General features: G+C 39.6%; 1 protein-coding gene across 5 annotated transcripts; it reads right to left on the minus strand.

Annotated features, from left to right (window-relative positions):
* Positions 1 to 3,314: 3,314 nt before the first annotated feature.
* LOC102110883 (uncharacterized) lies at positions 3,315 to 24,703 on the minus strand. 5 transcript variants are annotated; one of them, XR_015772885.1, is made up of 10 exons: positions 15,725 to 15,948; positions 13,531 to 13,652; positions 12,991 to 13,063; positions 12,328 to 12,466; positions 11,355 to 11,476; positions 9,551 to 9,661; positions 6,157 to 6,263; positions 5,511 to 5,700; positions 4,677 to 4,767; positions 3,489 to 3,525 (listed from the first exon to the last, which is right to left on the minus strand). XR_015772885.1 is itself a non-coding variant. In XM_088057420.1 (9 exons), the coding sequence occupies exons 2-9, from the start codon at positions 13,620 to 13,622 to the stop codon at positions 3,409 to 3,411; spliced, it is 852 nt and encodes a 283-aa protein (XP_087913546.1). In that variant the 5' UTR covers positions 13,623 to 13,652; positions 24,595 to 24,703; the 3' UTR covers positions 3,315 to 3,408. The 5 variants fall into 5 exon arrangements, 4 of the variants coding, with proteins under 4 accessions (XP_087913546.1, XP_087913547.1, XP_087913545.1 ...); XM_088057420.1 differs by lacking the exons at positions 5,511 to 5,700; positions 15,725 to 15,948 and adding an exon at positions 24,595 to 24,703 and having other exon boundaries at positions 3,315 to 3,525; XM_088057421.1 differs by lacking the exon at positions 5,511 to 5,700 and having other exon boundaries at positions 3,315 to 3,525; positions 11,400 to 11,476; positions 15,725 to 15,942.
* Positions 24,704 to 24,724: the final 21 nt, after the last annotated feature.

Raw genomic sequence — 24,724 nt, forward strand, 5'->3', positions numbered from 1 at the left:
GAACAAAGTCTCAAGTAAAGAGATTTGCAACATCCCCTTTCTGCAAAGTGAATCTATCATTCTTATAGCTTGACATTTTTTGTGCTACTACAGTGGATCCAGAGTCTTTTTTTCTTTTCTTCTTTTACTACTACTAATAGTTTTTAATGGGTTCAAATTTCAGATAGCTCTTTCTTTAGAAAACAGGGTACTGCATGGTACTTATGCTATTGGGGAATAGCAGAGCTGCTTTCCATGTGTGACAGGAACTCCTGGTGATTATAAGTGCTGCAGATGTGCATCTCCTTCATTAATTTTTTCTAATTCAGGCCTACGGAAGTGATTTACAAGTTGTTCATGACCACAGTGTACTGCTGCTGTAGCCAGGGTTGAGGCCTCTGTCAGGCCATACAGAGCTGTGTTTCACAGGCACCCGCAGCACACACCAGCTGTGCAGCCCCAGAGCTGTGTGGGGCAGCAGCAGCTCGGGTTGGCAGCTTGTGGCAGCCACCATGACATCTCCAGCAGCTGTCACAGGGCTGCCCTGCACACAGGCCCAAAAATCTGGGTGCCAGACTCTCCCCTCTCCTTTCCTCCCAACACAAGAGGCCATCTAAGAGCAAGAGCAGTGTAAAAACTGAGAGCACTAGGAAACAACTATTTATGCATTTTCAACACTGTACTATGGTTAATCTGTGCTTCCTTTTCAATGCTGTCAGGTGAAGGAAAGAGCCAGAAAGTATCTCAGAGAGGTATTATCTTTGCCTTTCAGGTCTTTTAAATTAGGTCACTTATAAAGAAGAGCTCTGCTTTTTAACATTTTTTATATGACAATCTCAAAGCAATTGATATTCAATTAATTCACAACCTTCTCTGATTTTGGATTTGTTGTTCTCATTTTCACTGTAGACATCAAGGAAGAGAAAAGTTCAATCACTGGCCAAATACCATGCAATTCAGCAGTAGCAGAACTAAGAACAAGGACTCAACATGCTGAATATATTCTGGCAGCTTCCTCAAGCTTAACAAGCGAAACCTGAATTGAGGCGATACACACACTCTTGGGAGGATTTCAGCTGATGTCTGAGGTCTTCTGAGCAAGCACAGGGAAGACTGATTAGCTCCGTTTCACATGAGGTTTTGCAAACCACATCACACTTTACCTTTGCTACCCTTGTGTGTGGGAATGTGTAACAGGACTGAAAGAGGACAGCTGGAAAAGAGACAATTACTACCTTCTTTCATACACTAGTTGTTCCTAGTCTTCAGTAGGTGAGTTAGGCAGCTCATAGCATCCTTAAGAATGGCCCTATGCTCCCTGGCCCTATGAAGTCAACTTAGGAAGAGGCTTCTAAAAGGACAGAAGACTTGTAAAGACAGAAGAATTACCATCACCTCTTCTCAGTGAATGTGTCAATGTGAGGGTTTTAACTAAGGAACCACTAAGGGCAGGAGAGAAAACACACATTTCAGCAGCTTGAACTCACCTCTTGAATTTCTCCTGATGTCTAAAAAAGACAGGGGGAGCTTCCCTTTTGCACCCTCTGTTCCATATGAGCTCCAGATGCGTGCATGCTATTTTCAGAGTCAGAGGATACAGATGTCATTAAATATGCTGGTGATCTGCTCCAGTCTATTGAAATTTTTTTAATCTGAGATCAACACCCAAAAAAGTATTTGAAGACTCAGCATGAAGAGGGGAAACAACTACAATGAAAGTTGTAGTTTCCATATTACCAAAACAAGGTGCAGGGCACAGATCATAGCCAGCATCATGAGCCCTAAGTCCTGACAATTGATTTGGGAGATCTTGCAGGACCTCTGGAAAAAGTATAAAACATTCCAACATGGTGTTTTCTGCTCACATGGTAGTAGGGTTATGAAGTAGCTTTTTATGACCCATTCAGTTTTCCTTTTATAGCAGCCTATTTATACACTCCAGTCACAGCTTCCACTGTACTGATTACTACAGTGCTCATTTCCTCATTCTGAACTGCGCATGCATTTCTTTTCTTCATTTTTGTTCTCTCCTTATTAGATCTATTAACCTTGCATTACTCCTCCACCCTGTTGCTTAGCCTCTCCTAGGCTTCTTTTCTAGGGGCACTTGTCTCACTGACAACTAAGTAACCAATAAAATAAAATGTTTTAAGAAAAACTTTTCATCTTTTTTTCATTTTTAAATGCATGAAGAATAGATCCAACACAGTATTTGAGCAGCGGTTCAGTATCACTTAAGTTACAACATCTTCTTCCACTCTGAACAGGCCATGAAAGTAACACTTCTTAAAACTCACTAACCTTTTCTACAGTCCCATTTACTTACTGTGTTAGTGAGTGCCTAGAGGCCACTGATCCTTTTTGCTTACATCATGTATTATCAAAGTCACTGACCTGTACATCATTTGAAGACTGAAATCCAATTTAATGTTTTCCCATTTACACCAGACATAAGTTGTGCAGCAAATGTTTTAACAATGCTTCTAAATCCACAACACACTCAGTCCAAAACTCCTGAGTTAATATTTTTGCACTTGGGGTTGTTAATGTTTGCTAAAACCTGAAACATTCTTCAGCTGACTAAAAGCTTTACATCCTTAGAGTATAAAATCTAAATATAAATGTGGTGGGCGTATGTGGATCTTTTCTCCCTGAGGAGGCTCTGTTACGAATTTCCACTGTTTTACGCCACCACCAAGTCTCTTCTAAGCTGTGACACCTGTTCAGAATTTTCAGCTTCTTAACCCTTTATTATACTTCCTACCATCTGCAGCAGAAGTGCAGGAAAAGAGTTCCATCATCCTGGACTTGCTGTATTAATTCTCCATGACTCCTTGGTGTCCTTCAGTATTTTATATTAATACCCACCTTAAGGACAACTAACTAAATAGAGGAACTTGCCTCCCTCATAACATATGCCAGACTCTGGAAGGAAAATCTACAAATTCCATAGGAGGAACACCAAAGATAATACTGTTAATAAATATTATTACTGATAATAATAAATGGTTTATACAAAAATGAAACAGCACCATAGCTTTCATGTAACATTATGCTACATGCATTCTTATCATTCACATTTACAAGGATTCCCTATTCTTAGGTTTGATATATTTAGCAAACATTGGCAGTGCACAATGCTACTGACCAAAAGTTCTTTTAGCATTACTATGCAGATGCTCTTTTTAACATTTCTGGAAAAGATAAACCATGAGGATATCTCCTAGTTAAAAGTCAAAATACCGTGTTAAGACAAAATGACTCTGTAAGAAAACATGTTTCAAAAGACTCTTTTTCATTAAAAACCACATATATGACTCAAATTAACCACAAAATGTATTTTGACTGGATTTATTCATACAAATCAATCCAAATTCATTTTAGGCCCAAAATATATATCATAAGGATACTAGTAAATTTTCCCAGGTACTAGAGGATCTTGTATAAATGTATCTGTTCGAGTGCTTCTCTGTCAACATCCTTTTCCATATACACATCATAGTTTAGCTGCACCTCTTCGACCCACTGACTGAGCTGTACATCCGTCTGAAACAATGAAAGCAGATCCTTAAATCAACACCATGTTAAGAAACAGCAGGAGTTTCAAGGTTAAGGAGTTTCAACATTAGGAAGGCAAGACATAAATAATATGAGAGATTAGTCATTCCAAATTATACAGCAATGATAAATTAATTTATGGAAAAGCCATTTTAACTAAAATAGGAGATAATAAAGGTAACTTTAAAACTTATCTCAGTCAATAGTCTAGATATTTTGTTAGCATACTACAACTGCTTTTCTTTATGCATTTGTATAAGCCCCAAGCATCCTGATCAGAAGGTGACATTCTGACAGACGTGCTGAGGGAGCAGCTAACAGTATTGTGGAAGAATCACAGGTATTTTCTTGTTTCACAACCAGGAAGTATTGTATTAAGGCTACAAAGGGCTGCTCATCTGCTCTGTGACTACAGCCTGCTCCATGAAAAGTTCAAATGACACCATTGCTGCTCTTGGGGCTGACAATCTACTTCACCCATCAGCATACAGCAAACAGGTGACTCAATTTCTCTAAAACTAACTACTGTTGTGAGCAAGTCACTTTGTACATTACCTTGTCATGTCTGATCAGCATTTTGTTTCCTAGCTAAAGCTAGGCCATGTAATTTGACTAGGTGTCACACACATGATCTAGCAATGACCGATGGCAGAATGGAAAGAGAGCAGAGTGTGGCCGATCAGGTGTGTTTACTACTCAGGGAACACCACAGAGCATTCAACATGTTTGAAAGATGCACTGTTGTTATGTTTGCTTCCAACCACAATTTAAAGCTATGTAACTGATTCAAGATGCCTGATGGCAGTCACTTGGCTAATTGGGAGACCACATCTCTCAATAATCTGTACTTCCAAAAGGTCATCCTGCCCTATTAATACTCATGTTAATACAATGATTCATGCAGCCTACTGACATAGGCTGGGATTTTCCTTTTTACAGGAGGACAACTGAAGTACGGGAAGATGTGTTGGTGGTCAACCTCAAAACAGAATCCAGAGTCTTCCACCTTTTAATTTATGCAAAATATTATATATCCTTCCTTACAGCAATACTGGCAAGCAGCTAACTTCAACTACAGAAATGCCACTTCCACAGAAAATAATGAAGTCTGTCAGCTAAAACAGGCTGAGGGAACTTACCTGGAGCTTTGAAAGTGATTCCTCAAGACTTGGAACTGTCACTAATAAGGACCCTCTTTTCCTTACATTACAAGCAATAAATTCCCAAGCTCTGAAACATATTTAAAGGTAGATGACCAATTTTTTTGGGGAAAAAAACAATATTTTATATACAATGAATCTAACACATGCAGTTTATTAGCAAGAGGTAGACTAACCTTAAAGACTTGCAATACATGTTTATCAGTCATTATTAATATCTAAGCAAATATATTTGCAGGAATAAAACAAAGCTTTGTACTAAAACCACAGGGAATATATGGTCTTACAATGTTAGATTTTGTAACTTTATAATTCTCATACATACATGCATATAATTTAGTATTGCCAAGACTTTCACTTTGAACAAGGATTAAACATTGACATTTGGCCCCTTTAAATTTTTGGGTTTGAAGAAAATCCAGTCCTGAAGTGCAGTCCTTTATTAAGCTTCACAGTAAGCTGCTCTTTACATACATACATACTTCGTGTACAGTCGTGACAAAGTACTTCTCTTAAGACATTAGTAATCAGAGTGTTTAAATATAGCCCCCAGCACTCCTTTTTTTTTTTTATTTTGCAAGTATGATAATTTCTCACAGCATGGCAATTCAGACTAAAAAGAATTTAATTTCCAGCATTCTTCAAATGTCATTTGTCTTCATGCTAGTAATGCAACACTAAACCACTATCCCCAAGTTATGAAAGAATCAAATTAATTCTCAGTCATGTGCCTGGAAACATATCTCCCGGCATTTTGAAACACCCACTATCCTTTACCCATCCACTCTATGCCTCTCTGGTTGGCATTATCACCTGGTATCCAGGGCAGCAGGGCAAGCCTTAGCTGAAGCTGGTACAGAATGTCAGACTTGGCTGGGACAAAGTGGAGACACAGGTACTCCTTCTTTCTGACTGCCCATTCTAAACTTTGGATGACCAAGTTATTTACATTTTAAACGGATGCTGCTGGATTAGGAAAAGCTCATCTGTGAGTGTCTTGTACCTGAAAGAGAACCTTAGCCACATGTTTGTTTGCTACCACATCCTTATGAATATCTATTAGAAATATCATTCATAGCCATGCTTTGTAGTCTGTAAATATTAAAGCTCTGACATCCACAAGTGAATGACTCGTCTTATTTCTGAAGATTAAGCTTTATGCTGATACAGTTATTTCAGATTCTTTAGCAGCAAGATACTATTTTAACATATCAGTGCAAGGATTCAAGCCAAGGTTTGGGTAAACAAAGCAGCAGTGTTTAGTGGGTTTAACAATAGACAACTGCCAGAACACCTTAGCAGCTAAGTATAACAATTAAAAGTAGGCAGTATGAAACAATTTCCTTATATAAATTATGTATGTGCCTTCAAAAAGCACAACCTTAAGGTTTTCCATAATTCACAAGGTTACACACATATTGCCAAAGGAATAGGTAACTTGTTTGGACACAGAGCTTACCTGGCTTGTTCCTGTCTGTCAAGAAAATATTCAAAGACATTATTCATTACAACAACATCAGCCTTCTGCAGAAGTGAGGGCTGAGTACAGATGTCTGCATGAACCACCTGAAGGAGAAAAATTTCCCAAGGTATAAATTAAGAGATGAATACACCCTTTGAGAAGTCATGAGGCCTGTCAGCCTAATACAGCACCTGCTACCACCCTTTTGAACCAGTCACAAAAACAGGTATTTCACTGGCTTCACAGAAGATAAAACTGACATGCACAACGATTAATAACCTTTCAAAAATGAAAAAAAAAAATCAGATTTAACTCCTTTAATTAAAATACTCAATCCATTATGCTAAGTAAAACAAAGTGCATCGGAATTTTGGTTTAGAACCGTGTGCCATAAAAGAGGAGATGATGTATGTGATGACTGTTACATTTCACTTTCCTATATTTTATCACAAATGTCCAGTAATTTCAGGAAAGAAATTTCCTGAAGCAAGTTGAAGCTATTTTGAGGATATTAAAAGGCATCTCCCAGGGTCAGTGGGTTACTGAAGGATTATAGCTAGAAAAGATACTACAGACTCAGATTTGACAGCTGAATTCTCACAATGCATATTGGGACAGGGAATGCTGGAAAGGCAGGATGCTCAGCAGCTCTGGAGGATCCTACTAAACAACTGCCTCTCCAGTCAGCACAGGAGGAGCTGTTTTGATTTCATCTACCTTCACCTCCCAAAAAGGGTATTAGCACATCATGTCATTTTTCAAAACAAGTGAGACAGGAGAATGTGGATGCTCATTAACACTCTGATATGTTTGATTTCCTCTTAAAGACAGAGAAATCTATCAATCTGACTCAATGATCCATGTGGGTCCTTTTCAACTCAGTATGTTCTATTATTCTGCATCCCAAATCTGATGAGAAATGTAAATTGGAATATCTTTTGAAGGGATAAGTAGTAGTCAGCATGGATTCACTAAAGTGAAGTCATGCTTAACCAACCTGATTGACTTCTGTGATGAACCAGTTACCTGGATGGACGAGGGGAGATCAGTGGATTTTGTCTATTTTGACTTCAGCAGGGCTTCTGACATATTTCTCACATCCTCACAGGCAAACTCAGGGTGTGAGTTTGCAGTGAGGATTGAGAATTGACTGAATGGCAGATCCCAGAGGGCCATAAGCAGTGGCACAGGGTCTAGCTGGAGGCCTGTCAATTCTGGTGTCCCCCAAAACTCAGTACTGGGTCCAGTATTGCTTAATTTATCCATGAATGTCTTGGATGAAGAGGAGATGCCTCCTCAGCAACTTCACTGATGACAGGAAGCTGGGAGGTGTGGCTGACACCATGGAGGGATGGGCAGAGAGGAACCTTCTGAAGTTCAGCAAAGGCAAATGCAGGGTCCTGCACCTGGGCTGGAACAACCCCATGCACAGGATAGGATACTAATCACAGTCCTAGTATTTTAAACTACAATTCAGAAAGATCCTTGAACTACTGGAAAACCCTGAATATATGTTGATGTTTCCTTGACTTGAATGATACTTAAGACTTGACCTAAAATTACTCTGTATTTACAGAGCAAGTGACCATACTGACCAAGTCACCTAAGGGTCACTCTCCCCAAACACATCCCTCCTGGGGAATTTGGGACCACATAAGCATGTGTGGCTGCACAATGAGCCAGACCCAGGTACTGCTCTAGTCAAAATCCCAATTTTGCAGATTTTGGTTCTCTGTTCTGATCTGCTTGGCTGTGTGTCAGCACAACAGAGGAAGCAGCAACTGATTTTAAAACTGCCCTGTAGTCCAACGAATACACACCAAGCCTTTCATGACTACAGGCAATTTCTGAATTTCTGAATTGAGATCTAAAGTTTCCTAAGATCTGTTGAACTGTTTACTTTCCTCCCAGTGTCTAAGTGTTTCCTCAAATGGCAAAAGATGCTGAGCAACCTTCTATGTACTTTAACAAAACAAGTGTTTACCAAAGAAACACAAGGTTCACTCAGAGATTTAGCCACTAAAGATACCATTTCATTTTGCTATCCTTTAGGAACATATTCTAATAAAAATTCAGAATATCTTGAAAAAAACAATCTCTATTTAAGAACAGTCTCTAAAAAGTTTTTCAAACTTGTGTCATGAATTATGACCAGCATCTGGATTCTCACAACTTTTCAAGCTGAATGTACGTCTAGAGAGGATTCATTTGGGGGTGAAATAAAAATCTAAGATTGAAATGTTCAAAGCAGTGTGATAACAGGAATCACATGACTGAATTAGCATTTAATGAGACTCAAATAGCTAAATCCTCAGGCACTGCTTTGAAAACCTATTATCTTATCTTTATGCTCCAAAATGAATACTTCAGCAGAATTACAAGGTGTGAAGAAAATACATAAAAGCTTATAATAAAAAATACACAGGGCTGAAAAACATGCTTATAGATCTCCAGCTCCACTAAATTAACTTGACAGAGTTCCTAACTGTACTTTCAGTTTCATCACCATAAAGTGTTATGAACACAAAACATACGCAAAACCCAAAGGTTATGGATAAACTGTCAGCAACTGCGACTGAAATGAGCAACCCAATGATACTACTTACCCTGTGTTAAATATTTTATGTTTATTTTTTTCTTTCTAGTTTAAAATTGGGTTACCTTAATACCAAAGAAATTACTATACTCAGCAGTTTGTGTGACTTCATTCAAGAGCACATGCATTCAACACAGGATTAAAGCCAGTATTCTACTCTGCATATTCTACTTACTAACTTTTGCTGGTAACAAAATAATAGGTATGGTCCAGAAAGGAATTTTTTTTTCTTCTTTAATATATTAGTAGCTATTCCCATAATGAAACTAGGGAAATGATTCCCATAATGATAGCATTTTGTCTGAAACCCATTTTGTTTGTGGAAGGTACATATACATGGACATTCTATGAAAGGAAATACAGATAATTCTAAGTCATTTAGGTGTCCTTAGATGCAAATTTGCAAATCCTACCAACATTTTTCTGCTAACAAAAGTGAATCACACACATTTACTTTCATGTTTGTGACAGAAATTCTTTATACACTCAACTTCGCAGAAGTGAGTGGCAATGATGTAATTGATTTCACTGGGAGAATCAGCTAAGATATATCTGTTTTGTGTGAGCCAATGGGTAAGTCCAGTCAGGAAAAAGGCTAAGTGATTCATATTTTGATAATTTCCCTCTTCCTCTCTACTGTAAGATCTTTTTTTCCTAACACAAAGCCTTTGTTTAGGATCAAAACAAGCAAAGGCAGAAATTTCTCAGAATGCTGGTTTGCCAGCCACTCACTTAAACCAGATACCTTGCACATAGTGGTTAAAAATACGTAAACTAAAACATACATTTAGTTACCTTTATTCTGTCAATGAACTCATACTTTGTAATCATCATTTCTTGCAACTGGCAAAAGTCTGCATTCATTTCTACTCCATACAGCTGGGAAGCTGAGCTATAAAGATAACCCTACATTAGGAAAAAGAAATTTAGTAACTGTGATGCCTTTAAAACAAGTTCAAAATTTTCATTTAAAAAGAAGAGAATAAAACACAAATTAAGATTAAAAAAACATTTTAAAATAGTGAGTTGAGAAATGTTTTTCAGTGGATGTGAAATATTTTTCAGAGCTAAGCTCCTGATTTGGCAATTCCCACTTAAGCCTCACAAATTTTAGTAAGAGATCCAAAGTGACACATCAACAAGAAGGAAAGGAAAGCTCCAAGTTCACCTCAACTGCAAAACAGATGTAAAATAGTCTAAGAAAGAAAAAAGGTGTACAAAACAAGTTATGAAAATAGTGTTTAGGGAAAAGACTCTACTGTAGTTTTTGTTTTTTTGGGAGAATTGAAGAAAATATCAAGAGAAAATAACAAAAATATTAAACATAACATAGTCAAAATGAGTGAAAATGGAGGACAATGTACCAATAATATAGTGGGATATTTTGATATCAAGTCTTTGCCAGCACCTCTAAGTTACTGTATTACAGACATTTTCAGATGCTTCATGCAAGTACATATGCAAAAAAAAAAAAAGCTAAATTACGATGTAATATTAAGCCCAAAAAACAGTTTAGTTTTGGACTAAGATTTTGAGAAGTTGTTGGATATGTTAAAAAAAAAAGTACAAATACTTGAGCATACTGTGCTCTAACAAAGATACTGCTTTAAGTGCCACTGTCTCCACTGAGCACAATAATTACACTTTGCCAGACAAACAATGCTGAAGATACAGAATATCTGAGATTCACATGTATTACAACTTCATTATTAAGGTTTTCTGAAACTGTTCAACTCAGAAAGTAGAAAAGCAACCTGTGAAGTCACTCCTCCTCCAAGGCAAGACCATGTTACAAAGCAGAACTCTTTTCTGAAAGAGTGCTTTGAGAGTATCTTCTACTATAATAATACAAGGATTTAAATACTTCAAAACAAAATCAGCCTAGCCTAGTGTTACCATTTAAGGACCCAATTCTGCAAATATTTACAAATGGGAGTAACTTTCCTCATTTGCGTAATCCCAAAATTAGACTATTCAAATGAGTAAAATCACATGCTCAAGTGTTTGCAAGATTGAGCCCTAAGCAGACATTGACTTTTTTAAGAAAGTAGTAATGTGTGTTTTGCATTGCTGTTGGCCATATGTTATACCAGCCATGCCAAAAGCAATCAAAATTGCACTCAAGTTTCTCGATGAAGTATTTTATGTGCATTTTAAAATGCAGAGCAGGACAATATGTTTTAGAGACAAATTCATATCAAAGCTTTCCTTTGTGTATTTTAACAGTTTATCAGCTTCATAAAGGAATTTAACATAACTAATCTATATATAGGCATGGTCAAGACATGAGAGGACAAACTTTCTTATGAAAGAGACAGCAGGAACAAGCAAAAGAGCAGCATGTGTGACAGCAATATGCTACTCTGTTGGACAACAGACTTTTTCTCTCCATAAGCAAGATCATTTGTAGTCCCTCTTGTGAGGAACAGAGGAAGAACTGAAATTGCTAGTAAACAGCACCTTACACTATTCAGAGAGTCAGATCGGAGGTGCCTCTCAGAATGACCCATCCAAGATTGAGTAATGAGAGTAGGCAGTCAGAAAAGAGGGAAAATGTTTGTCACAGTAATAAAATATGAATTCCTGTGCTGGAAGTTACCGCAAATAGCACTGCACCAAGCCTGGAGCCAACGTCAACCACTACCTTTCCTGTCAGGTCAGGCAGTACATGTTGATAAAGAAACTTCAGTTCCATGAGGGAAAAGGAATGCGAAATAAACTCTGGGAAATAAGAACAGAACAAAGGTGTTGGGCGGGCAGTACTAACTACTGTGTAATTAACCACTGAAATAGTAACCAGAGGAATTATCTTCACTGAAAACTTGTGTGGTTTCTTGATTGAACTAGTGCTGGGCACCCTGGAACACCAGGGTTTGCAGATTAGAGGTAATCAGCCAAGCAGCCTGTCCCAAGTCTGGAGATTCCTTGCCTTACATGGAGAATTTTGAAATTCTTCATGAAACTGAATTACCTGTTTCTGCACAGTAATGTATGATGTTAAAGAATACAAAACAAAGTAACTTGGAACTGCTTAACTGAAAAAGGAAATGTAGTACCTAAGGCTCAACACAATTTGTGCAGAACTTTTTATGGACAGACATATTAATAGCTTTAATTTCAACTCCAAAGTTTTAATGAATGGAATGTTCTCCATATAAACCATTCTTTCAATGTCTGTGCTACACTGGCACTGATCTCTACCACACCACACACAAGCTTTAAGACAGATGGTGCTTTCTACTGTTTTTCAGCATGTGAAAGGAAACCGAGGCTACTGCAAGAACTCTACACTCTACACTTCCTCTTGCATCTTCTTCTCCAATGGTACATAGCCTGCCTCTTACCTGCCCAGTTTTTGGGCAACAATTGTCACTCATACACTGCAAATTAATTCAACTTACATGTGTAGGAGGCTCCTTCCATTGGTTATGGGAAATAATTCCGGCCTGTGTATTGCACCAGTCTGGACAAAGTCCTCCATCAGCTGGATGTTGTCTTGTCCAGCTGAGTCGCTGCACAAACCAGTTTAGTTAAACTCAATTTGTTTCTCTTGTTCCCGAAAGAACACTTACCTAAAGATGCAGTTTTGTATGAGCCACACTGTGTGCAGTAGCTCCTACTCATTTTCCCCTCCTCACACAATGAATCAACAACATCATCATCATAGAGGAATGCATCAACATGAATCATGGGCAGTGGATGCTGGTGTATCTGAGAAGAGGAACAAAACCTTAGAAAGGCATAACCAAGTCTCTTAACTTCACTTACATTGTCACATGTTAACTGTCCCACCATGCTACCTTTCCCAAAATCCCTGAGTTCCATGTTTTTCCCTATGCAACAATTAAAAAAAAAATAAACAACAGAAATCCTGCATGTAAATTGGGTATTCAAATTCCACTGAAATAACCAGTACGTGGCAGTTGACAAACGAAAGAAAGCTGGTTTTGATACCTGAGTAGGGCGTCCGATGTAAATTTTGTCTCTTTAGTGCTTGCTTGGCTATAGAGAACATATAGGGTAAAGGAAGCTTCTTCTCTTCTTTTAATGAGGAGAATGTTACTTAAATTTAGCAGAAAGATTGATTCTGCTTCTCAGCCTCAACTGACTATTTTCATCATTGTGCCTTATGCCTCTATCTAGAAGCACCCCTGATTAACATGGGTGTCACTTTCAATCAGAAATATACCAGTTCTCATCACTTCAAGGGGCATAATCTTCATCCTCCTACTCACCTTTCCTCCCTTTTCCAGGCTTGCTGCATGTGGCCAATCCACTTTTCCCACTGAAGAGCCATGCACCACTTTTCTGGAAAATGCATTAACTTTCCTTGTATACTGACAGCTCAAGTAGAAAAGGTGCACTCTCTTCCCACAGGACTCACAGCCCACCTCTTTCTGAGCCATCAGAATCTGAAAAGAGCTGGAGATCATCTCTGGGCTGCCTACATTATAGCAACAGCAAGACACTGTCCTTGTGTTACTGTTGCCTTTAAGGGAGCTGTTAGAGTCTACTATGGAGCTAGCATTAAAGAGTCACTGTGATGTGCCATACCACACAGAATGAAAGCTATCCCAAATACATATGATCAAAATACTAAAAACTATGAAACAACTTTCTTGGAGTCATGCAAACACAGAGCAACAGACCTGAGAACCAAACTGAGATTTCCTATACTTCAATCCATGTTCATACTCTATTATGAACTACTACTAAAAATGGTATCAGAATAAATGATGCGGTTCAGCAAAAGCAAACCATAACAATTAGCTTACTTTCTGAACAGCTTGATGTTCTGAAGTAAACATTGCCTCGATGGGTAAACGATTCCGCAAATCTTCAGCGATATTTCTGAGCACAACATCATTGTTACTCACCACAAGCTCATCAAAGTCATCTATAAATCAAGACAAACAAAAACCCTTGAACAATCATATGCAGATCACGTGGACTAAGTGATGACCAATACAATATAGTTACAATACATAAACAACACCAGATGGATAAGGTTTTTTATTTGTATGCATTTTTCAGCCTTTGTTAGCTTTTCCAGCCAATGACAGATTTGGATTGTAATAACTTTGCCACATAAAATAAATGCACTGCTTTTCTGAAATCTCAAATTATTTTCATATTTATAAATTTATAACTCACATACGATAGTCTGGGCTGCCACCAAAGTGATACTGTTTCAGCTTAAGATATAAAAAACATCAAAGATGTTTTTGAACTATTGGAGAAATTACAAAACTCAATAGTTGCCTGAATGCAGCCTTTTTTTTTTTTTTTTTTTTTTTTTAATTCAAGTTTCTTTTTATACGTACGATCTTTCTAATAAACTTACAGAAAAATCGGGGATAATGCACAGTTCAACAGTTCAACTCACAATATATTTTACATTACCTAAACTATCAAAATATTTCAAATGAGAAGGAAAATAGGAATGGATGTAAACCAATACACTTTTGCAAAGCCACACTGTAAATTTCTGCTATTTTTCCAGAATATTCCTGCATTACTTTAGCACATTTTTTTTAAAGACATCTAGAAAAAAGATTGAGAAGGAAACCATGCGAAGACACTACTCATTTCTTCTACCAAGGCTCAGTCAAAACTAAGTGTCATTACTTCTCCAAACTGCTCTTTTAAAAATGATTTTTCATGCTGGAAACTCTACAACCACCCTTAGCCATCTATTCCAGTGCTTGACTAACATTAATATTAGAAAGGAATACCCTTCTTAATTACTGATTTAGATTTCCTCTGCCACTAATTACTATTTTCTGCCCCATTCACAATGGAAATGGAAAACTTTGTTCCTCTCCATTATATAGCAACTATTCCCTGCAGACTTATCATTTGTCACATCAGTCTTCTTTCCAGGAAAAACCAAGTTTTGCCTATCCAGACCTATCTGGATTTTTTTTTTTCCTCGAGTGTGATGATTCTCAGCACTTCCCTTTGGATCTCCTGGACTCTCTTCATCCTTTCTGACCTGCAGTATTGAGAACCAGACACTCCAGCTGAAGGCTTACTTGCTCTTAGCAGACTTTTAACATCTTGCAGCCAACATCCTGCTTATACCCCCTAATTTCATGTTAATAGTATGATGTTCCTAACTGGCATCTGCTGTATGCCTGTACCCTGCTCTTTCCTTGCTATGTTTTTCTCAAAAGAAGGACTAGATGAAATTCCTATTTGTCTGGACATCTCACTGCTTTGAGGATGCTGAACTGATTCTAAACAAAAGCACATCTCAGGTCAAAGCTACATACCTGTAAAAGACAACTAACACCAACAAAAAGCAACCACTAATCTAATCCTGAAAAAATATACCAAACCCATCTACTAAATCTAGTCTAAAACCGGACATGTATGTCCTCTCTTCCCCATACCTTCTGGTTGGCTTCTTATTTTATTTAGACTGCGAACTTGTTGGGCAGCAACTGTGCTTTTTACATGTACATGCATCACTCACAAAAAGAAAATCTTACAGCTTTTACAGGTGTTTTAAAAAAAGGCAATGTTTGCTAGCATTGTTGTTCCAGGTGGGAACATTAGTACAGAAAAGCCTGATGGCAAACAGGTTAAAAACAAATCTACAGAACACACTACAAGTTTCTCTATGCTAATATATTTAATCTTTCCTGTGGATCACAGGAAATGCTAGAAAGAGTGAGAAATTTTAAGGCTAGTGTAGGAATCAGAAACTTACAAACCTTTAAACTATGAAATGCTCCTGAAATGCTTCTTTTTGCTTAAACACTGTAGTGAGAGCAATATGATTAAAGAAACCATCATTCATTGGTGCAAAAAGCTCTCTTAAGAGTGCAAATATAAATGGTTCTTTCAACAGATCCAAAAATTAACCCAAGCAGATAATCCCGAATCATCTGTAGTAGGCAGCAGAAACTTTAAATTATCTGTATTCCCTTAAGATCTATTTGATCTATAATTTATTAAACGTACAGCAGTAATGCTCCAAGGCCCTGATGGACCACTACTACTGGTAGTTGTTGTACTCCAGGAAGGCAATTCACTGCTCCAAAGTGCTCGCAGTTAGGCTCTCCAGAACCACAGCTCCTAAAGAGATGCACACTTTGCAGCCAGGAACACAGGAGGGACAGAGGCAGCAGCTGCAACAGCAGCAACACCAACACAACAGGTGCAACGCAGCAGCTCCAGCCTGTCAGCATTTTAATTTGAAACCTCTGATGAGCACCCATCCTGTCAAACTCACAGCCCATCCAACAATTTGCATGTTTGTTTGAACATCCCAGAAGCACAGCGATTTCTCCAATCAGCTTAGGGGAAGATTTCTATGGATGTGACTCAGCAGAGAAATAAACCCAGATATTATGGGAAGGGAAAGTGGGAAAATCTAACTGCAACTTAACTGAGACCATCAGCACCACAATATGCCCTCAGAGTGCCAAGGCGCCAGTTTGCTGAGGTGGATAACATCTGAGGGAGCAAGGGGAAAAATCCTGCTACAGACAGAACAAGAGAGTAGAAAGCTGATATTAGCAGCTGAACAGATCAGTGCCTGTGGGCAATAAGCCTCTACATCTGGCACTTGCTTTAAAACAATACTATTACTATGCAAGAGAGCTCATCCAGCTGTTACAGTGCCTGTTAAGAGTATTGAATTCATACATAGCATTTAATGAAACACAGGAAGTGTTCCTAGACCACCAGGCCAGCCACATCACACTGCAAATACAGAACTTCAGCTCTCTTCCTCCCAGATCTAGTGTGTCAGTAGGATCTGCTCCCTCATGGCCTGGGTGACCTTTCCCGGCCATCATTAGTGACGGATAGCTCTCCAGACTATTCAGTGTTCCAGCTCCACAGCAGAGAAACACACACCTTCAGTGGGACACAGGTAGCACATCTGTCTTCCTCTAACGGAGAACATCCCTCCCTTGCCCTGAGTTCTATCTGTAAACCACTTGATCTCTTCTCTTCTATAAAGCCCTCTGATCTCTTCTTGAGAAAACAAAGTATGGCACACACAACTTCTTGTATGCTCTGTTCAAAACAAGTCCTAAGGACAACACATCAAAGAAAAAACTGTTCAAATGCTGACTTTGAAAAATAAATGACAAACGGAAATGCTCCTTTCTAACTATCAGTTAATACTCTAAAGCACAACAAGCAGGAACAAAAAGGAGAAGGAGGTCTGAACAGACTTCATCTGAGATGACAAAATGGCAGCAGCAGCAGAAGCTGTGTGTGCAACACACGTGTGTACAGTCTGTGACTGAACTCTGACACGGAGAGTCGACTCCTTCCTGTCAAAGCAAGAAACAGCAACAGCTACCACAATAACTCATTTACTTTTGCAGTATGCAAATATTTGTAGATTGCCATCAAGTAGGAAACACCACTGCCAAATATGAAAATATGCACCTCTGCTGGTAGTTTTATCAACTCCACCCTCGTGTTTAACAAATTGCTCACTCTTGAGAATCTCAGTATTGCCTTAAAAGGGATCTTCAAAGAAGAAACAAAAATAGAAAACTATTTTATATATCATTTTAGTACCTGTTATATACATGAAATGTATACAACACGAAATGGAGAGTGTGCAAGCCAACCTGTGTTCATTGAACAGACAAGTAAGCAGGAAAGAAACGTACAGTTCATGAAACACTGCAAGATGAATCACAATCATTTGTTTATGGAGGAAGTCTGAGTGTGTAGTGTTTGTATTTTACTTCAAAAACCGGTTCCACTGGATTTACTCAACATGCATTTATAAAATTTAATTAACACATTGCAAAAAGTCTCATTATCACCCTGGTACTAGTCAGCCTTTCTACACAAGCTAAAGAAACATCACAAAGCCTCACACCAGATAGAGAGCACTGCTACACCAACATCTGAACACCCCAGCACTGCAAAATAGGATTGAAGACAAGCAACGTGCGATTTCCAAATGACAACAGAATGTCACTGAAGAAGAGGAAAGAAGAGGATTTAGCAGAGGCAACCATAGCAGCAAGTACCTTATGGTCTTCTAGGTAAATACTCCAACTCACAGAAGAGAAAAGCAAATATTAACAGCCATGTTACTTAATTAATGGTTAATTTAGTAACTCAGCATGTTTTAATAATACTGGACAACCAAGTCAAGGAGGAAGCAACACATCCCTAAAACTTTAGTACTGCCCTTTTTGGCTAAACAGTTTGAGAAGCAATATGTGACCTCAGTATATCAAGTACCTCAGGAACTCTAAATATTATTTCTATCTCAAAGCATACATAGTTATTGGTAGAAAGCAATCAACTTTTTCCAACATAAACATAATCAGAATTCATTTTATTAGTTTAAGTCTTTTACATTGGTTAATTGACTAAAAGCAGCTTTGAAGTTAAATTCTAAACAAGTTAAGTCTCATAACTGTTTTACAACCCCTAGTTTTCCCCACCACTATTACATTTCAATGACTAACAACTTAGGGAGTATTTGGTATTCTTGAGACCTCTCTCAGACCAGTATCACTTGTCGCAATAAAGAAAATTAATGCAAATTCCCAAAACTGATGATTCATCCAATTATAGGTAACATGCCATTTTAGTTTATCAGAGTAGTAAAGAAGATTTTTGTTGTGGTATCATTTTAACAAGTAAATTCATTCCAGTTAAAGTGAAAATGCAATGTTATTTTTATGTCTTCTGAAAGGATATTTTACTTGAATAAATCACTTCCACAAATTTGGATATGAAGCCTTTTTCACACAAACACAAAACCACATCCTATACTTGTCCCATTGCAGAAACCCACATTTTCATCCTTTTAAAAGATAATCATTCCACTTTAGTTCCATCTGCAATGACTGAAAGGAAACATTTAAAGAATCAAGTTTTTTCTTATCGTGTTTCCTCTTCTTGTCTTGTCAATATTATCATCTGATAACTTTACCTAGCAAGTCAGAGAACATGTTAATTCCTAGATAATAAAGTACATGACAGAAAATGCTGGACACAGTTGGTCTGCTCCTAAGAATATGATGAGAAGTTTCTTCTCTGTATGCAGAACACTGTACCAAAGCAGCACATCCTCCATAATCAGTTAGGTTGATTTTATCAGATACTCCTCCCTCACTGCCTGTTAAAAGCCTGGATTTACAGCACTGACTGCCCTCAACTTTCAAGTCACAAGACTAAATTGTACACTAACCTCTTAAAAAGCTGGTTTGTTCCCAGTACAAGTGAATCCACAAAAAAAATAACTTGCACTTCATTATATGTTGTTATCCTTAAATCAGAAGATGTGCAATGAGATTTGCAATGCTTATTAATCAATTATTATTTTGAGTATTATTCTTGTTATTGAATATTTTGAGTACTGAAGGAACAATCAGCTATTCAGGTCAGTGTATCACTTTGAAATCTTAGCTTCCTATTTAAGTTTCTCAGGACATGCATAGATTGGAAAAGGTTTGTAGGGGTGTTTTATTACACTGTTACATGAACTGAAAAAAAGTTAGAAGTTAGTATCACAACAGTAAGTTTTAGCCCTGATGGAAAAATATTTCAATCTTAGACCCCATGACAGAACACAAGAAGCATTAAGGGTCTTATCAATTTATATGTGCTTCACTGACACTGACTGAGAGACAGGCTTTGTAATCTGCATTTAAGTGCTAGTACAGCAAAAACATTCAGTAGTTGCCAGTAGGTAGAGTGGTTTGGTGACTTCAATCTCAAACTCAAGATTCAGATTCCTGTATTTACTTTCCCTGATTCCTGTGTTCCTGCACATGTAAACAGACAGCTTGGTCACTTCACTAGTTATTTCCTCCAGCATTCATTCTTACCAAACGCAACCTTTTCTGACACTGAAAATTTTAGAAGTCTGGGCAGTGAAGGTTCAAGTGGGAATGTGCCCCAGCTATACATCAAATGCTGGGACCCAACTGAATGGGATGGTCAGGGGGGTTTCCCCAAGTGGTTTGAATTAGCTCTTGGGCTTCACCCAGGTTTTCTTAGCCGGAACTTCTGGAGCATGGTTATTGCAAAAGGATATTAAAACATTAATCATCCTATTATAAAAAAGTTAAGACACCAAAAGTTCCTGTTCTTTTTTCCAACTCTTATTATTTAATTTTCTTTAAGATCTAAGACTAACTCAAAAGAAAAGCTGGAATGCAAGTCACCGTGAAATGACGTACATTTCACTGCAGTGTGTGGGAAGAGCTGGCTGATTGTGAAACAGCCAAGCAGTGTTGCTAAGCAGCTGCTTTAAAACAGTAACGTCTTCTTCCATCACACATGATTTGGAATTTCTAAAATTCTCAACACAAAAACCCCCACATTCATACAAAGAAAAAACTGATAGAATCTTTCATTCATTTACATTCCCGTAATTACTAAGGAAGGCTAGGCAGAAATCATTGGAGTGAGAATATGTTCAAAGTTCTTTCAGTTCAAAATATGTAAGGCTTTACTTTACGTAAGATAACTCTCTTTACTATAAATCAATTTGTATCATCCATGGAAGTTTCTCAATGACATTTCATGCATTCAGTGTGTGAGCCAGAAAACACCAACTAAGTTACAGTAATAAATAAGACTGTCCTACAACCACATTATGTAGGACTTTAAGGATGCATGTACACTTTAATTCAGAGAGTGGTGTGAAGAAGGAAAAAGCCTGACTACAGCTAACACTGGAATCACGCCCAGTTCTCCTCTGCTGGAGGTAAAACTATAAGCTCAACAACTTGACAGAAGCAGGAATGGGATACAGGAGGAGAAGGCAGGGAACTGACACACCACAGAGAAAGTTTGTCTGTGGGGATAACATTTTTGTTTCCATTTATCCTAAGTTTTCATTCAGAGTATTATCTCCCCATTCCTACCACCTTTTTTTTTGTTGTTGTTCATCAGAGGTTTGTTTCCTTCCTACATCTGTATCACCAAAGACTAGGCTTTTATTTCTGTATGGCACATAGATCTGGTGACCTTTTACATCTCCCATAAAACAGCCTTCTCTCCGCACAGAGAGAACATCACGTTCCCTAGCTGTATTCAGGGTACAGCAGCAGAAACTTCTACCAGGCCCTCAATATCCTCACTCCAAGCACTATTAATTATCACAGGACTATCTTGGGCAGAATAATTATTCAAATACAACAATTCTGAGGGAAGAAAAAAAGCCACACTAAAAGTTACTGCCGGTATGCAGCCACAGAAGCAGCTCAGAGAAATAATACAAAGAGAAGCATCATCAAGAGTGCTGTGCTGAGGACATTGCACAAAATATTTGCATCTCTGAGGAAAATGCAAAGAGGCTAAAGGAATGCTACCTGCAGGACAAATGCCTCTGCTCACTTACTGTCCAATGCTGCAAGAGAATAAAACCAGTAAGGGAGAGATACTGATCTTGTACTCTAGTCCTGCACTCATCAGGGTGAAAGCTAGAAATAAAGCAGGACACAGCCATTCAGACAAAGGACATTAGAAAAACAGGAACAGGTTAATGACCCAAAGAAGCAGTGAAACATATCTTGATTGTTTAACAATGTAAGCTTTTACACATAAGCATAAAGCTTTCTAATTTCCACTCTTTTACATCTACATGTATCTACATGTAAACATATATGTATGTTAGAGAGGGAGACTGCAGCATCTTGAGAGAGCACAAGAAATTGGCAAACATTAATATTTTTCCACTGTTAACTTCTATAAGCCTTAGCATGAGACCAAATTCTATAGGCTCTAAATGTCTCCACAAATGTGGCAATCAGGGAAATAAGATTAGCCTAAGTGACACATTCTAAATGACACACCTTGGAACAAATATGGTTGCCTATGGTATACTGCATCAGCACTTCACCAAATACAATCACAAAGTGTAAGCAAATGCCAAGGATGCAGATCTCTAAAATACAACTTGATTTCTCAGAATATTAATTATAGCATCCAGCCACGATATTAGCAATAAGCATTTTTTTGAAAGAGAAAATTAGCATAACATATTATCAGAGCACAAGCCTGCAAGCAAAGAATCCTAAACCAAAAAATATTCTGAAGATGGCCTGACAAGGAGACTACAGAGATGAAATCATATTCATTACTTCAGCTGCTTGATCCTGATTGCCCCGTCCACTCTGTTCTCTGATCTGCAGCATATGAACTGGAAAGCCATTGAATGGTAACTGTAAAGCTAATTATGCTTAAAGATGATGCACATAGTGAAGCAGCAGCTATCACTATTGATGTGAACAGTATAAAAATAGAAGGACAGATTGCTCAGATATACCAAAATATACTCACACAAAGTAGCTCAAGATTTGGAACCTAATCTACTCTTTAGGTTGTATCATAATTATGAAGAGCAAATACGAATCAAGAATATATGTGTCCTTTCATTGAAAGACCTAAGTAAAAAAGCTAGATCATCAAAATTCAGAAAAAATATTTCAGATATCATAATCTAACAATGGCTAGTAACCATAGCATATTATCTTTCATAGAAACCATCTATGGGAAGTTTTGGAAGCTGTAATATAAAAAAAAATATTGAAATGTATTCACTGACAAAGGATTTTGGAGTCTACATAAACTATGCTATTTGCTAAAACCTCCTATGGCAGAAGTAAAACATCATAGAACTGAAAGGGAGAAAATAGTAACTATGAGTTTCCTAACTGAAACAGTTCAGCATTTCAAGTTTCACTAGTAAGCTCCCATGTGTTTTACTATATTTTTAAACGAGTCAGGAAGCTGAGAAAGCCATATATGCCCACCACACAAATTAATATAGTGCATAGGAGCTATGATGATTTATGTGAAGTCAATAAGCAAGATGAATGATTGCATGTGAAATTCAGTGAGATTTTTATATTAAAGCTTATGGGATAGAAGAAAACCACTTCTAACAAGATTGTTTACATTAACCCAAGCACAGAAGCTACTGTGTCCAGACAGAACCACAAAAATGGAAGGATGCAGTTTTTCTCTGGCATTGTGTCTATGCACACATGCAGACATACGCACGCATAGGTATATACATGCACATAGTATGTGTACATATACACACAGAGAAAATAACAATGTTTAACTGCAATTAACACAAACCACTTCCATCAAAATTCAGCCTTCAAGTTCTGTGGAGGCCCGTCTCTGCTCTAGTCATGAAGGCTAACACCCAAATGCTCTGGAACATTTGGCAATGTCTCCCCTAAGAAAGAACCTGTTTGGGTGGGAGGGCTGCATGCCTGTCACGGACAGTAAACACTGTTCCCAACTGGTTCTCTTCCACTAAATCCAGCAGAGGGCCTGCTTCACCTGAAAAGGATCTGTCCTACCCCTCCATCTGAGTGACTGTGGGAGCCGCAAACCACAGGGCATAGGGCAACAGTGACTTTGCAGTTCCAAGTACCTAGACAGATGGGTAACTTCTTGGTGTCAGAGCTGGCCTTTGTGTCACAGTCCCTGTGTGTTGGCTTCGGAAGTAAAGTGGACATGCTGGAACAAAGACCCAAACAAGAAGCATAACCCAAGCAAAGTAGGGCATGACTTGGGGAAGTACTGTATCGTATGATGAATTTCTCCTAACACATCATCACCAGGGTAGGTTTACCATCCCAGGAGACAATCATTAATAAAAAGGACAAACACATACTAAATGCTTGAGACTGGATCACAAGATTGGATGGGTCTTCCACATTCCTAACTGCAATGGAAAAATGTACATATACCTAAAGACTAAGCAGCTTTTATACTATATTCAGCATGGCACTATGTGACTACAGCTTTAATGCACTGCCTCCGCTGAGGTTTTCCGTGTCATCCTTTGGGTTCAGTTGCAAATTTACAGCTTCTGCACTGACCCATATTTACTTTCTTCTTGTGCCACAAAATGCTTGACTGCAGCACACTGATGAAATTACATCCAGGCATAAATAAGGGAGTAAACAGAAAGCTATGTTAACTTAAGGTGACTTCAAGTGCGGAAAGCAGCGTTTGTAAACTAGCTCAAACCGCTATTTCCAAACTTCTCAAAGGCTGCTGTGAACACTTGTGAAGCAGAACAAGACAAGCCTAACATCCAAAGCCGACTCGGTGTTCCGCCGCGGGGTTTGAGGGTCACCGCGTGGCCCGCGCCGCGACACCGCCGGCCCCTGACACAGCACCCGTGTCCCCGGACGCGGGGCAGCTGCGGCACGGCCACCCCCGATCGGAGCCGGGCAGGGCGGGCGGCACCGGCCGCGCTCCGCTCCGGCCTTCCCGAGCGCCGCAGCCCGGCTGAGCCGCCCCGCCGGTACCCTGTCAGCCGCATGCCCCCGGGAGGGGCCGGCGCCCCGGCCCGGACACGCTGCCCCTTGCCCAGGGTCCGCTCCCCGCCCCCGCGGCCCTGGCGGCCGCACCGCTCCCCTGGGCCCGGCCCGCCGGCGGGGCCGAGGGGGTGTGGGCGCGGCCCCCCGCGGCGCGTACGGGCGTTGCGCAGCCAGTGCAGCAGGCGCGGCAGGTCGGCGGGGCGCGTGCCCCGCACCGCCGCCCGCGCCGCGCGCCGCGCCGCCTCCAGTTCCATCGCGGCGCCGCCGCCGCGGGGGGGCGCCACGCGAGCCGCCTCACGCACGTGCGCGCCGCGGGAGGAGCCCCGCCCTCCGCGCGTCCACCCACCCACCCCCGCCCGCACGTGCGCATGCGGGAGGGCGACACCGACCGGAAGGAGCCCTTCACGCATGCTCGGTCCCGCCCTACGGCGCCCCCTCCCGGCGCGTGCTCGCGCTGCCGCTTGGCACCGCACCCGGCCCCGCTCCCCGTGACGGCACGGCCGCGGAGGAGGAGCTCCGCCCTCTCTGCCCCGCCCGCGGCCTCACCTCCCTCCCGGCTTTAAGACGGCGCGGCGCGATTCCCTCCCGTGCCGCACCGGGTGCCGGCGGGATTTTTACGCGGTGCCACCTTAAAGTTGCAGCTGGCCCGCGCGCGTCCCGGAAACGGAAGCCAGAG

Source organism: Pseudopodoces humilis, chromosome 7, assembly GCF_049639895.1.
Source record: "Pseudopodoces humilis isolate 2021_Gansu_Grassland_sample_001 chromosome 7, ASM4963989v1, whole genome shotgun sequence".
Taxonomy (NCBI): Eukaryota; Metazoa; Chordata; class Aves; order Passeriformes; family Paridae; genus Pseudopodoces; species Pseudopodoces humilis.

What these genes read in the sequence shown, in the direction of transcription:
- LOC102110883 (XM_088057420.1), bottom strand. Translation starts at nt 13,622, where the DNA reads ATGATGTTGTGCTCAGAAATATCGCTGAAGATTTGCGGAATCGTTTAC. An exon ending in ATACAAAACTGCATCTTTAG is followed by an intron (nt 11,477 to 12,327) that starts GTAAGTGTTCTT and finishes CTTATTTCCCAG; the next exon opens with AGTTTATTTCGCATTCCTTT. An exon ending in AATCACTTTCAAAGCTCCAG is followed by an intron (nt 3,526 to 4,676) that starts GTAAGTTCCCTC and finishes TCATTGTTTCAG; the next exon opens with ACGGATGTACAGCTCAGTCA.